At 41.8% G+C, this 16,658-nt stretch overlaps 2 protein-coding genes across 12 annotated transcripts in view; one reads left to right on the top strand and one right to left on the bottom strand.

The window, feature by feature from the left end:
- Window positions 1-6,784, top strand: part of CRYBG3 (crystallin beta-gamma domain containing 3) — a 137,954-nt gene extending 131,170 nt beyond the window's left edge. Inside the window, exons 21-22 of the mRNA XM_038388740.2 lie at window positions 1,790-1,949; window positions 5,252-6,784. Coding sequence (XP_038244668.1) covers window positions 1,790-1,949; window positions 5,252-5,340 — 249 coding nt within the window. The 3' untranslated portion in view covers window positions 5,341-6,784. The remainder of the gene's footprint in view (window positions 1-1,789; window positions 1,950-5,251) is intronic.
- The window catches only part of RIOX2 (ribosomal oxygenase 2), a 37,226-nt gene that overhangs the window by 1,368 nt on the left and 19,200 nt on the right, over window positions 1-16,658 (bottom strand). For 2 of the 11 annotated variants that reach the window (XM_038388766.2, XM_043510102.1), the window contains exons 6-10: window positions 14,495-14,597; window positions 13,588-13,753; window positions 12,565-12,653; window positions 11,068-11,178; window positions 8,957-9,106 (exon numbers count right to left, since the gene is read on the bottom strand). In XM_038388766.2, the coding sequence (XP_038244694.2) occupies window positions 8,957-9,106; window positions 11,068-11,178; window positions 12,565-12,653; window positions 13,588-13,753; window positions 14,495-14,597 (619 nt within the window). Of the gene's footprint in view, window positions 1-553; window positions 1,508-3,920; window positions 9,107-11,067; window positions 11,179-12,009; window positions 12,329-12,564; window positions 12,654-13,587; window positions 13,754-14,494; window positions 14,598-16,658 lie in introns of those variants that run through there. The other 9 variants (XR_006279703.1, XR_006279694.1, XM_043510110.1 and 6 more) reach the window with 9 other exon arrangements.

The raw sequence follows: 16,658 nt of genomic DNA, 5'->3' as shown, positions 1-16,658 counted from the left end.
CAAATCATGTTTTGATAAACTTTTTCCATGTGTCCAGCACATTTAAGATAGCTTTATTTAGTTCAAAAAAATCAAATGCTGTCTTTTATGCACTTTCGATTTAATCTGAATTTCCATCCAAATAGTGCTTGACACAAATCGCTTAAAAAAAACGACTCCTCAAATATATCATTCACCATTTCCTAACATAAAGAAAAAACATAAAAATTAAGAAACTAGTAAATGCAAGTTAAGCTATATAAATACGTGTATAGATATAGTGCAGTGGTCTCCAACCTTTTTACGCCCAAGAGCACTTTTTGAACATAAGGACAACCCAGGATCTACCCCGGTCCTGTGCCCTCCCCAAAGCCCTGCCCCGATCACTCCATTTCCCCCTCCCCCCCCCACTTACTTTCACTGGGCTGGGGTAGAGGGTTGGGATTTGGGAGGGGGTGCAGGCTCTGGGCTGGGGCAGAGTGTTGGGGTGCAGGAGGAGGGTCTGGGCTGGGGCGCAGGAGGGCCCTCTCTGCAAGCACTGCCCCCACAGCCCCCATTGGCTATAACTCCCCACTCCTGCCCAATAGGAGCTGCAGGGTTGGTGCTTGCAGGCAGGAGCTGCGCACAAAAGGAGAGGCCCCCGGGGCTGTGCTGTCCGCTTCTGGGAACAGCGTGGGGCTGGGGCAGGCAGGGAGCCTGCCTTGGCGGCAGCCCCGCTACACCACCAGAGATCGCAACCGAGCGGTTGGTGACCACTGGTATAGTGCATACTCCTGGTTAGCAAAAAGAAGCACCAAATTTAGAGTAAAGGCTATATTTAACTTCATATCCATGTTTTATCAACCCAATGAGAATGAATCTTTGTTTAGGAAAATAACTAAAATACAAATTGAAATAAGATTAAAATAGATTGTTTAAATCAAGGCTTCCTGCTTGCTAATTTAAATCATGATTAAAATTAATCCATCCTGGCTGCTCCCCTTTGGGAGATGCAGTATTCCCTAGTGGGTTAGGCTCGCTATGTTGGTCATCATAGGTTGGTTGATGGCCTCACCTTTTCTCTGCTCTTAGATGATGTGCAGTTTTGAGAGGAACACCTGCACTCTCTTGAACACAGGAACTTCTTGTGCTAGGCACTTGTGCAGCATGCACATTGTGAAGGCCTTGCACTGTCTCTCCAGTCTGCATAAGAGACAGTTATAATGGGTATGTCTACATAGGCCACGGCAGTGAGCCTCCCAGCCCAGATTGACAGACTCAAGGTAGCAGGGCTCACACTAGCACTCTAAAAATAGCAGTGTAGACAGCGTATTGAAGCTATGGATCGGGCTGTGAAGCCCACTCCCTTCCTAGGCTTCAGAGCCTGAGCTCTAGCCCAAGCCGCAACTTCTCAGTGCTGTCTGCACAGCTATTTTTAGAGAGTTAGCACAAGCCCCTCTAGCCCAAGTCTTTCAACCTGGGTTGAAAGGTTTGCTTCTGCTGACTATGTATGTGTGCCCAATAAAGCCTTCAGATATTTAAAAGTGACCTGCAAAGGGAGGAGTAAAGAATTGCTTGTGGTTTTTTTTCTTGCATAAAGCCTGCCTCAAAGTTCTACTTAATTAAAATAAAATGGTGCTTATTTACCTTTAGAAATGTCAGGAATAATGTATGCTAATCTAGCCAGTGAACAAGCTATTAGTTATAAGTGTGATGAATGTAATCTACTCCCAGCTTAGTGGTGGGATCTGTTGCTAATCACAGCATTTTTATTTTGAGGCGTGATGGTCGCAATGACCTATTATGTATTTATTTTCTCCAACTCTTGTAGGCTATTGCTGCATGTCTCGATATTGTCAGTGGCAGAGACCTACCTGGAGCTAAAGTAGCACTGTGGACAGAACATGGAAAGGCTAGGCAGAAGTGGAGGCTCAATAAGGATGGAACCATCAGTTCGTACCTTAGTGATCAACTGGTTCTCGATATCAAAGGTACTAAAAAGCTCATCTGCTATTATAAATGCATGTTTTTGCTGTAGGCAGTTGTAGCTGGCTGGGATGTTCCAGTTGTCTGTACCCTCAACCAGCTTGCACAATATTAAACACAACAGTCCGTTTACTCTATAGCGTGAGGTGACAGATGTTCCAATCCACAACTATGTATTTTTGCCATTCAGTTTTAGTGTATGAGACTGAGAAAAGCACAATCATGCTATTCCATAACTCCCTAAATCTTGGTAACTTTCACCAGTTTCCACTTCACAACTAACATTTACTAAGGGGAACGTTTTGAAAACTACATTGCAGATGAATTAAAAAAAAAAAAATACTGTAGAAAAACAGATTTCTTTTTCACGTTGCTCCTTGTAGCTGATCTCAGCTGTTTGACCAGCCACTTATCAATTTTTCTTTAGGGAGAGCAGAAAGACAATGTCTGGAAGCAGCATTTGTACAAGATGAAAATGCAGTTTTATGTCCGAACAAAATAACAAAACTCCCACCCCCCTTTACCAAACCCTATTTTGGTACAATGAAAAACAGCCAAAAAATGTAAAATACCAACCTATATAAGTTGCCCTGTGTAAAGCCAGTTTAGTATCTAGTGGCTTCTTCATACTGAATCTTTCTAGTATGCTGTGGTAGAGCCTCACTTTCAACTATCATCATAATAAAGAGCCAGATCTTATTGCCATGTACTTTAATGACAGCAGGAGTAGAGTGTAAATCAGCTACATGGCCACTCAGGAGGGCAGATTATTTGCTCTTAAAATTTTCAGGATAGTGGTTGGCATATAGGACTAGGAGTTAGGCCACCTGGGCTCTACATCTAATTCTTGCTGGGCAGAACTGTGTTGCAGGAAGTGCAGCTCAAAGGGAGCATTGCTGTCTAGGAAGCAGAATTTCTCAAGTCCTGCCAATGGTAGTAGCCTTGGGAGGTAGCCTTGGGAGCATGTAATGGTACAGTGATTCTCTAACCATGGTGGCAGAGAGCAAGCTGATCTGATAGTACTGGCTCCTCTTCATTTCCAGCTGTTAAGATGCTTTAAAAGGGCTAAATACATTACTTTATTAATCCTTTTCCATGTAACCAATTGCTGTAGCTACTGGAGGGGTGTTATACAGTCACAAATGCAGGAAGTGGTTTGCACAACGATAAATGGGAGATAAAATGTCCAAGATCACCTTTTTGTTTTTAAAATATAGTTCACTTTATTTAAAAGTTTACTGACGCTGCTATTAATGATGAAACCTTCTTGATTCTTGCAACTAGAACTTATGGACACAATGAAAAATGTATATCAACACTAATAAAGAGTTCCCAGCCCACAGGAGTTAAATTAAGAGTAATTTGGGCTCCTAAGTTTTAATTAATCATTAATTTTGTTGTGCATAGCTTGACCCAAAATCATTAAATACAAAATTGTCCTTTTTAGCAATATAGAGCACAGGTTTTAGAATATGACATCAGATATTTTAAAAAGTGTTGTCTATTTGACAAGATACACGTTGAAATTGTTTAAACCTGGGCTGCTTTATTTAATGCATGATCTAATATTGAAGTGACCAGGTTGGTACAAGAATAATATAGTTGTTGAATACTATATTCTTTGGGTGTCTGAAAAGAAATTTAAAATGCTGTTATAAATAGCAGGTCCCTAGGAGCATTTAACTCTATTTGCTATTTGAGGTTTGTGACCTGTTAATGCAAAATGCACAATAGCTCTAACACAGGAATCATCTATGCTAGCTGGAGTCAAGCGGGAAACAGAAATTGGTATTTAAAGTAAAAGGCATCTGGCTGGAGAAAACAAACCCTGGCTCAGGACTGTGGCATTCTACACCTGTAAAATGCGCTGATAGTTGTAGCGGTAGCTCTGGATTTGCCAGTTACAATAAGTTGAAATGCATTTAAGGAAATGGCTGAGAGCCAGTTTTCAGTTCTACAGTCCCTTAATTCTTCACCCTGGCAAAAAGGCTTTTCCTGAGCACAGAGGTACACTTGCATCTAAAAATCCTAAGGGAAATAATAAAACTGAGAGAGCGCTTTCTAGCTCTCTGGCAATTATGTAACTCTTATTTGGCCAATATGCATGAAACTGGCAGCTGAAATCTTAACATTAGTTTCTGAGTGCTACAATGCAAGAAATCTATTGACAAAATGGAGAGAGTTCAGAGAAGACAATACAAGGAAACAGAGTTAGGAGCAATGCGATGAAGGGAGTGAGACTTAGGATGAATATGAGGTAGGGAAAGATTATGCTCTCTAGTGATTTCCAAAGGTTGCAAACCCTTTGCTTGAGACTGTTTTTCTGCCTCTTAAAACTAGACCAGATAATGTACTGTGAAGTACAGTGCTGTATAGAATAAGCCAGCTGATGTTGTTATAGGTCTGTCCCACCTCTCATTTCTATGATCACTAATTTAGTGACCCGTGTCTCCAGGAAAGGACATAGGGTACAATCATTGCAAGCTGAGGAGAAAAGGGTACAATCACAGAAGACCCAGGACAAAGATCTCAAGGAGGAGTCAGGAGTACAAAGGCAGCAGAGACATGGAGGAGAATGAGTAGGGAGAAGAGACCCGTTGTTATGAAGAGGTTGTGTGCAATCTTTGAACACTACCCTCCCCATTCAAAGGCTCTGAGTGGAGGGGATTGAGGTGAAAAATTCAAGGCACTCGAATTTGACTGTGGAGGAGGGAGATGGAAAGAAGTGTGGGGAAGAGGGGTCAAGTGAAGATTGATGATACAGGCTTGGAGAGCAGAGAGGAAGAAATGATGGGAGGGAGTAGAGGAGACACAGGGTGGAGTTAACAAGTAGTGGTGTTTAAAGTGGACAGAAGCCGAGAGCCCTCAAGAGCAGATACATCCGAAGGAGGGAGAGGAAGGTAGAGAGCTCCAGCTCCTTATGAACATTTCATTAAGACATTACACCTCTATGCCACCGGACAGAGTGACAGGTACTGTAGCCATTTTACAGCTGAATAAATTAACGCACAAAAACGTGAAGAGTCAATGCTGTACTCCCAGTGACAGTAAACCACTCTCCACCTCTAAAATCCCTGTCCTCCAAAATCTTGTATAGCTTTTGATTTCCTCTAGGAAATTTTTAATATGAGATTCACTTTAAAGCTTAGAAGTCTGAGTAACTTTGAAATGAGTTTCCTGTATTTTATAGACGCTTAGTTTTCAATGTACAATATATACACTCAATTGAACAACCAACAGTCTATTTGTTTTGTTTGAGTATGCTGCATTAACAATTAACCTTGCCTTAATGAACTTCTATTTTTAGGAGGAAATTATTATGACAGGAACTATGTAATTGTAAATCAGCCCCTGGAGAGTGAATTCTCACAGAAATGGGACATTGAAATATTGTGAGTAAAACCACTACAAAGATCCTGGGAATATGGACCTAAGTGGGTTATGAACACTGTGTTTGAGAGAAGGAACTACTGAAGTCACATGCCACTAAAGTCACATGGAATGTTACTCAGCAAGTCCACTCTACTTACTCCCAAACAACTGAATTTTGCACATTGGAGAGGTGAGGTTAATGTAATGGGGGTTTTTTTCCTAATATTCACATGACTCCATGTTGAGGTCTTCCTCTTCTTAAGGCACCATTTAAGCCTATATTTCTGTAACAATTACTAGTCCTGTTAATCTTTAAGTGAAGGCACAGATATGATACAGTAGCAAAAACTTGGCAGTTTATTTCTAAATAGCCTTTCCTGGGTCACCCGTTAGGAAAGACAAGTTCATATTATACCCTTTCTCCTCAAAAGTTAAAGGAAAAGCTGGTGATTTAGAATCCAGTTTTAATCACAAAAATCATCTCTTGGTACAAAGTCTGTTCTAAAAAAAGGACTAGCCTGGAAGTCCAGTGCTTGATTGCATCAGATATAATGACTGATCATTGTCCACGTGGGTTAAATTAGGGCCTTGTCTTAAGTAGTATTGCATTAAACCATAACAGTTTTTGGATTCAGCGGCCTATCAGTTGCCAGCTCATGAGCCAGGGTAGAAAGTAGACTTTCATATGCAGGTAGAGAGTCATATCTGCAAATATATACTGGATCAGGCTAGCTTTCTAAAAGGACTTGCTGAGGATAGAGGTTAAATTAATGCAATACATTTTGGTCTTTAAACCACAGTATATTCAATAGCACACATACAAGATGGATTTGTTTTGTAAAGGTGCTAACTAATACCTTGTGCTGCGGCAAGGTTAAAGAAGCAACCTGCTGCATGCTAACTTTCTTGAGGCTCATCAGCATTGTGTACCTCTGCTACAGACCTGAACATGCTGGTGACTTCCAGAAGCACAATTTTCAGTGAAATCACAATGCTATGCAACCTTTCTTTCAGTTAATCAAGTGTTGACTATTTATGTCAGGCAGATTGTATTAAGAGGGCTCCATGGTTTTCGGTTTATTCTTTTACCCATTGGAGAAAAGTGTTTAAAATGTCCTTTATGAAGTTTCCCCAGAATTAGTGTCTTCCTAAATGCAGTTCAATATGTAGTGCTTTCTAAGTGAGGTATGTTCTCTGGCTCCTGTGTTTTTTGTCTTGATTATTAAACTATGAAACGAGGAGTACAGATTAGCTAAACCAAAATGTGAACGATTGTATTGTTTTCTATAGCTATTTTGGAATAGCTATAGGAAATGTTAATGTCTCATCCTAAAACCAAATTTTTGCCACAGAAAAGTGAAACAGGCGTAAGACTATTTTTGTATGAGAGGGAGTGATATATTTTGAATACCTGTACCTACTTGCACTTATTTACTTTTACATTCTAAAAGGCTAAAGTCAAATACAGCTCTGTAAGTGACTAGGTTTGTGACTGTATATATTTTCTCACTAAAGCACTTGACAGACTTTCATAGAAAAATCTACACAACATACCACATCAGTTTTAAATATGACTTGTGCTTTCTAGTTGTAATATAATCCCTTTTCCCTCAAAACAAAGAGTAGATCACAGCTGGTATTATATAATAAAGTAAAGCATGTATATTTTAATTGTAAAAACTTCTGGGAGATTCTTTAGCTTGTAGTATTTTGTACTGTGTAAATGCAATAATTTTCTTTTTAGCAAAGACAATAAGGAACAAAAATCGCTGAAGTGACTTCCTTCCCAAAAACACCCATTATAACATTTAAACACATGGCATGTATACACTGACACCTCTTTCCTCCCCCCCCCCCCCCGGTGGATTAAAAATCTTAATGAAATATAATGCAAGCATTCTTACTGCACAATCTGCATTTTACCTTTGACCCTCAATTTTGTGAAGCCATTTCAGAGTTTCTTATGATGGGAGATATGCAGGGAATACTCAAGTGCTGCTGGTTATTCAGTGTTAGGGGGATAGCGTGCTGGAAGATGTGCATATGTTTAGATATGCCTTTATGGTCACTAAAATTAATGGCACTTCTTGCAATAATCGGAGTGTCTAGCTAAATTCTATCAGAGGTGCTACCTTTTGAAATTTTCTAGCACTGTTTCACTCCACTGAAAAGGTGACAATTTCAGGGATGAAGGTATTTTTTTGTTAGCATGTGATGATAGGTCTTAAGTAACTAATGTTTCCTACAAAGTCGTACACTTTTTTTTAAAAAGGTGGAGATGCGATAGCATTGAGGTAACCAGCTATCTCCTAAGGCTGTGGAGAAAAGGCACAATTTTTTTTAACCTGTTTGTTTTCCCAGGGACTGACAACACAGCTATAGCCAGAGTTGTCTCATTCTGCTTCGTGTCCCAGACCTGAGCCACAAAGAATGTTTTTGTATTTACCTCTGCCTCTTTACAGGCAGGCTCACTTCCTAGTTGATGATGTGCAGAGCTGTGAAAACAGGTTAGCCCTACCTTACCACAAGTCATTTACTTGACTAGTCCTGTTACCCCCACCTTAGATGTTTGCTTGGGTTTTCCCTGATAAACAGGGCCTCTTCTTCAAACAGTGAGTTACATGAGATGAGAGCAAAGACAACTGTAGGCTTGAAATGGAAGTTATTCACATTATTTGCCATGGGATAGTTCAGCTTCTAGGTAACTAATGGCCATACTTTAACTTCTTCTGCTTCCACTATACTGTGAAACAAAAGACAGGTAGATATTTCTTCATGGTTAAGCATATTTTAAAAATGTGTCAGAGGCCCCAACGTTTGCTCCATGGTGGACATTAAAATGAGCACCCAAAAAAACACACCACCCAGCAGCTGAGATTTCAGCCAACAAGTTGCTTTTGAAAGGGGTCATAGGTCTAGCATTGGACCAACACTAGTAAGGGGGAGACCAAGCAGGATCAGCAACAATCAGATGGGTATTTGAGAACCAATGCTGTTAGTCTCACTGGGCTTAATTTTTAGCATAGCTTTGTGCTGCAGTCAAATTCTACGACCTAGTGAGACATTTACCCAAGAAAAGCCATCATAGTTGAGTCATACTTTTTATTGGTAATGTCAGTTTTACTTAGTAAATGATGTGTATAATGTCAACACAGTTTTACTAGATGCTCATTGCAGTAGACCTGTTTCTTATTGAATGACTCCCTTAATGAATCCAGCCATCACTGCCACATTAGGCATTTAGATCCTGACAACCCTTGCTTCCCCCATGCTGTGGACATCTAAATTTCCACCACTGTGCATGTGCAAAGCCACTTTAATCCCTTAAGAGGAACAACCTCAATGGGAGAGACAGAAGGTCAGTACACTAGATGCACTGGTTTGGGGATTTGAAGCCAGGTCTTCCACATCTTAAGTGTTTTAACCAGTGAGCTATTGTGTAGGCGACAGCACCACCACCGGGGTTGCTTTGAGAGGTGGAGATTAAACCACACACCTTTCCTAGGCAGCCTTGCTGGCTTGTGTAAATCCTACTCCCGCTCCATGGAAGAGGAGGAATCAGACTGTCTGTCAGTACGTACTCCACGGATGAAATGTTAGGCTCCAGGAACATGGCTGATTTTTGAAAGACTCAGATTATCTCAATGAGACATTCAGTCCAGAGTGATAACACAAGGTTCTGTTTCTCTGCATCTGACTTGAGGCTCAATTCCTTAACAGCGACAGTAGCACTTCTCCAGATTTGCTTCAGTGCATTCATGTGAGATAAAGGAAAACGTAATCCATGAGTCTAAAAAGGAAATTTACCAAAAAAAATAAAAATCAGGGAAGGGTAGAGTTGAGGCCTAATTGAAACATGCAGCTATTTTACAAAGTCTCTCCCACCACACTGCTGTACCTGCACTAGAGAGTTGTTCCATCATGGCCTGCACTGAAGTGCAAACACCAACAATGCAGAGCATCCACAGTAGGTATTCTGTTTTGGGAACATGAAGCATGTGCTAACAAACATCACCTGGATTATCGTCCCCAGTACATAGCTCCCTGCTGAAAGGAGCATAATGCGTCTGTGGGGTGTAGCATACATTTACCTCATTCATATTTTTGGGTTGCATCACTGCCTACTTCAAAAACCACATATTATGTAGGTTATGATAGCCACAACCTGCGCTCGCATGGATGTCATGGGCCTGAGGGTTTTTCCATTGACCAACATCCTCCCTTTGGCCGAGTGCACAGGGAGAGACAGAGCTGCACTTTCATTCTTGTCATTTGTTTTTTCCTCCTTAATCCTGCAGTGGAGCTCTCAAGGGATGTATCAGCAGGCATGGGCTGGGGACTCCATACCATGGATATATGAGAGGGATATATGCTGTGACCCTGTTGTACTCTGAGTCCTCACTGCAGCAATGTCAGGTGGGATTTGGGACAGGCTTTGCCTTGGACCCCACACAATGGTTAGACTTGCCTAGATGAAGTCTAATCCCAAAGCCAGTGCAGGATACCTGTGTGTCAGGGAAAAAGTGTGAGCATAGACACATTGTTTGCTACAAATACAGGGGACAGCAGTCAAGCACACCAAATTTCTCTAGTATAAACAGGGCCTGTGTTACTACATTAAAATGCCAATCAAAGTGAGACTATTTGAGGTGGCACAGCAAAATTTAAGTTTAACAACCCACATACAAGAGTTATGAGGGCATATGTAAAGCCTGGTTCCAATTACCAAAGCAAAAACAAGTGCTAGACAAATAGCCTAAAGTATTTTTTGCCTCTAAATATTTTGTACAACATAGCTGTCTTTGAGGAATCCTGCATTCTCAATTCTTTCAGGTCAAAGCTTTAGCTGGTTCAGATTTATGTTAATCAGACATTCTGACATACCCCAGAGGCACTGCCACTCTGCTCAGTAAAATATACATGATCCAGATGAAGCGAAGGCTAGTCATATTGTTAAAGTCATCAACATTGTCCTGAAAGGAAGGATCCTTTCAGGCATAGCGATAAAAGCACCAGTCACAAGCTCGCTAAAGGAAGAGGTCTTCATGAAGTTTACATTTTAAAAAAAAAAAACAAAACCCACACACTCTGTTGGCACATAACTTAATTATTACATGAGTTTTAAAAATCACGTAGAATCCCCAGTGCAGGGGTCAGACTGGGCCAACACACAGTCTGATCTCTACAGAATGTATGAGAATATTTGAACAAAAAACAAAACTGACAAGCTCTGTTGCCCAGAGTAATCCCTTTTGAAATGACTGCCAGAGTCTGCAAACAAACAGACTGAGAGAAATGAAGACCTATGGGTGGAACACTGCTATTTAACTCAGTAAGGTGTTGACTATGGAAATGGACATTTGAAATGTCACCAATGTTAAAACAAACAGCTATACTGGCTGGTTTTTAGAATTGGGTGCAGTGTGCCCCCACTTGGCTTCTGCCTCTTCCCCTCACGTCCAACTAGTCTTGACAGAGAGGGCAGCAGAGCACATAGAAGGGGGAGTGAAAAAAGCAGTGAGTTTTGGTAATCCTCCAGCACATCTTGACTCGAGAGAAAGTGAATTAAGCCTTGCAGAACAAATCTACATGAAGCCTAATGGGTAATTAGCCATTTAAACATGAGAAGCTGTAAAGATTCCTTTCCCTTCATTTCAGGGGTAGAGTCAGCCCCGTTACACATTTAGAGCTGGTTATAGAGCACACTAAGCACTTGGGGGCACATCTTACTAAACCAAACAAACAACAAACCTCGGATATCCCTTCTTCATTAGTGTCATCATCCTCATTTCCCATCATGTGCCTCTCTCTCCTGTTCTTTAAAGAGTGATAGACATAAGCCATCTCTTTGCGACACTCATCCTAAAAGACACCAGGAGGAAAACCATGTATTACACAAGACAGTGCAAGTTAATTACTTTGATCACATCTATTCACCTGCTTACTTAAGCAGCTCATTTTAAGACTAACCCACAAACTCTTACCACCCATCCTAGTCCAGCTGTCACCTGCTTTAGTGGAGACGAGGCTACAGAATGCTAATCTTGAAAAAGTGACGTTCAGAGACTTCTATTTTTCAGCCTACAATGCTGAATGCTAAATGTGTGTGGGGGCAGGCATCTCGTCTCCCCTTGACCACGTGTGGCTGAAAGGACCATAGGTAGATAAAGCCATCAATAGGTTAAGATTACAGAATGGAACTTACTTACGTTATTTACACCATGGACTTTCCTTCCGGGTGCACATCCTGCAGGGCCTTCATAAAGGACTAGATGGCTTGTTAGGATATGCATCTTGTCTACATCACAGGCCCAAAGTGATCTGAATTAGTTACTATCTCACAAATTTCATGCCTTTGGGGGCAACTGTCTGCCAATTGCAAGTAGTAGTTTCTGTGACAGAGTCAGCTGCCCTCTGATTCCTAAAGGTAAACCCTCCAATCCGAGCACAACTTGCCAAGGCAAGGAAGCTTGTTGTAGACAGAAGATTAGTTTCTAAGACTATCAATCTAGATCCTTTCTCCACTAACCCCCTTCCCCTCCGAAAAAGCCTCTGCCAGCAGGCCTTGGTTTACATTGTGTCCAAGAGTACTCATCAGAGACCATGATGTTACCATCTCCTCCCTGGAACAACTCAATACCCACAGCCAGCATGGCAAGGCCAAGGATAACGGAAAGACAGAGGGTTACTTACAATCATAATGCAGGCCGTGGCTGCCCCACTGAAGTTAACAGAGCTGCACCCTCTTGCACAAGGTCTTTAACAAATCATGTGACCTAGTTGTTCTAACGTGCTTTTCATAAGTAGAGCTCAAAGCTCTATACAAAGGAGGTAAGGATCACTCTCTCCAAAGAGGTGAAGTGACTTATTTAATGTCCTATCTTGAAACGAATGCGTTTCAGAAGCAAATCTTCTTTACCAAAGAGCAGCAAGAGGTATTTGAGTACCATATGGTATATGGTACCAGGCTTTTTCTGGATCTAAGGCCATTAGCCAATTCCTGGTGAAAGCCCTGTGTATGATGCACAAAATCCCTGATTGATTCTACTTTGTAGAACTCCAAAATGAAAACACTCTACATTGTAGAACAGAATTGCATTACATCACTGATATCTCATGACAAATCCTAATCAGATGCTGGGCAACTAAACAAACACTCCTACAAATAGTCCAGGACAGCACAACAAAGGAGCAAGCATCACGGCAACAATCATCTGGAGTCTATTCAGGCAGTTTCATTAGACTTACAGAATTTTCTTGATCGGGTTCCACTGTAATTATGGCATAATCTTTAAACCGCAATCTGATTTTGCTGTCTAATTTTGGTAATTTTCCACCTAAGAGAAAAACATACGGTCCTTCAGAAAGGAAGGAAACTAAACCATGCTTTGCTGAGAATTTTGTTAAGCTTTTTTCTTCTGTAGCTTAACAAAGCCTAGGCATGAATAGCTCTACTTTTGACTTCTGCTCATTCTCAAATACAGGGAGGAAAAAGCATTCTTTGAGGCATTTACACTCACATTCATCAGCTACAAATAGCTACAACAGCAAGTTGGTGTATTAGCAACAACCTCCACCAGTTAAAGCAATATGCACTCAGAATAAATATGTAATTCTAACAATCAACCACAACATTAAACATTTTCTTCACTCATTTTAAATAGAAAAGTAATCAGTTCAAAATTCAAATCATATGTAACAAATCTATTATCACCACTTTGCCCCAATCAGCACCTTTAACCCATGGATCTCAAAGCAGTTCAACAACAGACATTAGTTGATCCTCACAGCATCCCTCCTTTTGGAAACGTTAGGTATTAGCTCCATTTTACAGAAGGCTAAACTGAAACTGGAGCACAGATAAAATGACCTGCCAGGATTCACACACGAAGTCAGTGGCAGAGCAAGGGGTAGGAAGGACTGGCAGGAACCCTGGCATTCCCTGTGATCTAATCACTTGACAGCACTTGCTGCAAAACTTCTGAAATTTCCTCCAATGCCAAGTCAGGTGCCCTGGTTAGGCAGCTGATATGATGTCATCACAGCTCATTACACTAATTATAACCATCTCATTGCTACCTTGTGCTCCCATCTGTCTGCTGCATCCACCTGTTGTCTCTTGCTGTACATACAAGGACTGAATTTGGTGTGCACGCAAAGTGTCTACCGGAATGTGGAGTTGCTCCCATACTGAGACCTCTAATGCTACCACAATGCAGATTGTAATCATAATCCCCCACTAAGGGAAATAATACTAAACTTAAATGCAACCTGGAGCCAAGGGATCAGAGCTGTTCCCCAAGAAAGGCGGTAATCGGTTCATAATGAAATCCTTCTTCATGTCAGAGGATCTCAGTTCTTTGGTGTGTTCCAGCTGGTCTGCAAGACTTCTCAGAAAGTTGCTTAATCTCCTTGTTGAGTCAGCTATATCCACCTGCTGAATACACAGAGACCCTCACACATGAGCCCACGTTAATTCTCAGAGACAATCCTAATTCACTAGAGAAGGGATAGGTCAAAATCCTCAAAGCATTACAGATGCTGGGAACCATGCTACTGTGTGGAGTCTGAAGTTGTCTGAGGAGAGTGCTCACATTTGGGGCTGTCAGTATCCCTTTGAACTGTTTTTTCTCCATGAAAAAGTGAAGGTCTTTCTAGTGAAGACCCGTTAAATCGATGGCAGAGCACTCTCCGGTCTACCCCAGTACTCCAGCTCCCCAAGAAGAGTAAGGGAAGTCGACCAGAAAGCGTATCCCATCGACGCAGCGCAGTTAGGGCACTGGGGTAAATCACGTTATTCACATAGCTGGAGTAGCATAACTTAGGTCAACTTACCCCAATAGTAAAAACAAGCCTTAGCATCACTAAGAACTCCGCCAGAAGGAGGTGGCATCTGAGAGGGACCCCAAAGCAACACTATGACTGAGAGGAAAGTGTCAGACCTTGGGAGCATGTTGGATATGTAGAAAGGGCAGTTCAACAACCTAGACACAGCTTTTGGGCCGCCTTTTCCTTGGGGTTGAAAATGGAGGTGAACTGCAAACCTCAAAAGGAGGTGGTTTTGGTACTACACGATGGGGCCAACACGTCAATAGGGCTATAAGCTGCACTCTTCTGAACATTTCTTTAACATACAGAAGTTCATGCTACATTTCCCCTCACAATTTCATCTCTTTACCATCAGTAGTTGCCTTGGTATACTTGTCCTTAGATCCACATCTTCCTTCGCTGTATCAAACACGAGCCCAGGAATCGCGTCCAACAAGAAATCTCCCCAAGAACTGCAGGGTAGAGGGAAACAAAAACAACTGAAATAGTGACACTGAAATAAGGCTCAAAGTCACTAAGCTGCTTCTCATCTGCACAGAGTGGAAGCTATGTATAGCTAACTTGGATAAAGCAAGAGTCTCTGTATTAGCATATTAGCTTGTTAATGTTGAGTTTAGATTTGCACTTAAAAGCAAGGATTCTTAGTTATGTCTGAACAATACATGGTATCCTTCCCAACTTTACCGCACTTACTCTTTGTGTATGGAGTGAATTTTCGGAGACTTTACGAATAAATCCATTACTGTATGAGTTAAAATTAATTGAAAAATTTGAGAAATTGAGCACAGCGTCAGACCTTTGACTCCAGTGGTCATAACAAAATAACACAGACTAGCTTTCCAAAAAAATCACTGAACCATTATGCAGTGGCTACATTTGAAAATTTTGTTTTAGGGTTAATGGTAATTTTTTGCTGTTATTTCCCACAGCTGAAAGTTTTTGCTTCAGAGGCTGACGAATAATCATCTTCAGAAAATTCCACAATTCGTTCACAATGGCTGCCATCTCCCATTGCACTCTAGGAGAGCCAGGCACAGGGTGCCCTTAGCAAAGATGGCCACTGCCTCCATTCACCTGCTCCTCACAGTGTTGTTCTTTGCCTCCTGAAAGTATAGTGGGCCACCATCTTCCCTCAGGGCAGCTTGGCTTCACTCCCAAACAGCCTTAATTCTTCCCTGTAGTGACACCATGACGAAAAAAGTTAACATGTCTTTAAAAAGGCAGAGTTAAGGGTTTCTGGATACCTTAACCGTTGTAGTTCAGTACTTAAAAGAATTACAAACATGTTGAACTCTGATGTTGCTGGGTTTATACACCTATAATGTATTTTCCCTAAATCATAGATCTGTACTCTTAACCATGTCCATCTTGACACAGATTATATCTGGGAATAATTAAATCCTGAAAGGTTTCAGTTGGAGAAGAGGACTTTAGTCAAGGAGGAGTCCACACTATTTTGGATTTACCTTTATGGTCATATGTACAAATGCATGTTTTACATTTAACAAAGGACATTTGGGTTAAAGCTGAGCTCGGATTGACAGAAGTTCCTACCTCATGTAATTCTCTCCTAGCCAATGCATACACCAAGCCGACACAGCCTGCGTTCTCCTCACACTGAGCCCACACAATATTAAAAGATTAATATACCTTAATAGAAAAAATATTTGTTGTGTAATTAAGATGTTTTAGAAAAGTTTTAATGTAGACCACAGGCAGTATTGGGGTTAAAGCACTGGACAGGGCATCAGAAGGCCCGGATTCAGTTCCCAGCCCTGCCAGATTCCCTTTGTTACCATGGGGGCAAGTCACTTGGCCAGATTTTTCGAAGATATTTAGGCACCTAAAGAAGCAGATAAGCTCCTAGTGGGATTTTCAAAAATCCTATGAAGCACCTGTCTGCATCCTTGGGTGACTACATACCTTTGAAAAAATCTGGTCCTTACTCCCTCTGCCTCAGTTCCCCATCTGTAGAAGGGAGATGATAATCCTTCCTCTCTCATCCTGTTTTGTCTAGTTAGATTTAAGCTCTTCAGGGCAGAGATGGTCTCTTGCTATGTATATTGAACAGTGCTAGCACAATGGGGCCGCCATCTCAGCTGAAGCTCTAGACCAGTGGTCCCCATTCTCCTCCCTCCCTGCACTGGGCCAGGAGCAGAGACAAGGCTGAGAGTGGGGGCCAGGAGCAGGGGCCGGCGGCTGAGGCATGGCTGGGAGCAGGGACATGGCTGGGGGCTGAATCCAGGCTGGAGCGGAGCTGGGGCTGGGTAGCGCTCCCTACCCACCCCCTCATAGGGGCTGGCCGGGCCCCCGCCACTGCCCCCTAGATGTTCCTCTGTGCCCACCTAGGGGGCCGTGCCCCACAGTTTGGGGACCACTGCTCTAGGCAGTGCTGTCATACATGAATAATAATGCCACCATCTCCGATTCAGAAAAGTTTACCATCTTTTTCTCCCTACGTGTCCCAACTGCTGCTGTTCATTGGGTGTATGTGGGGAAGGAATCTTTGGCTG

Source organism: Dermochelys coriacea, chromosome 1, assembly GCF_009764565.3.
Source record: "Dermochelys coriacea isolate rDerCor1 chromosome 1, rDerCor1.pri.v4, whole genome shotgun sequence".
NCBI classification, from domain to species: domain Eukaryota; kingdom Metazoa; phylum Chordata; order Testudines; family Dermochelyidae; genus Dermochelys; species Dermochelys coriacea.
The sequence above is the reverse complement of the archived record's forward strand: the minus strand, read 5'-3'. Positions and strand labels throughout refer to the sequence as shown.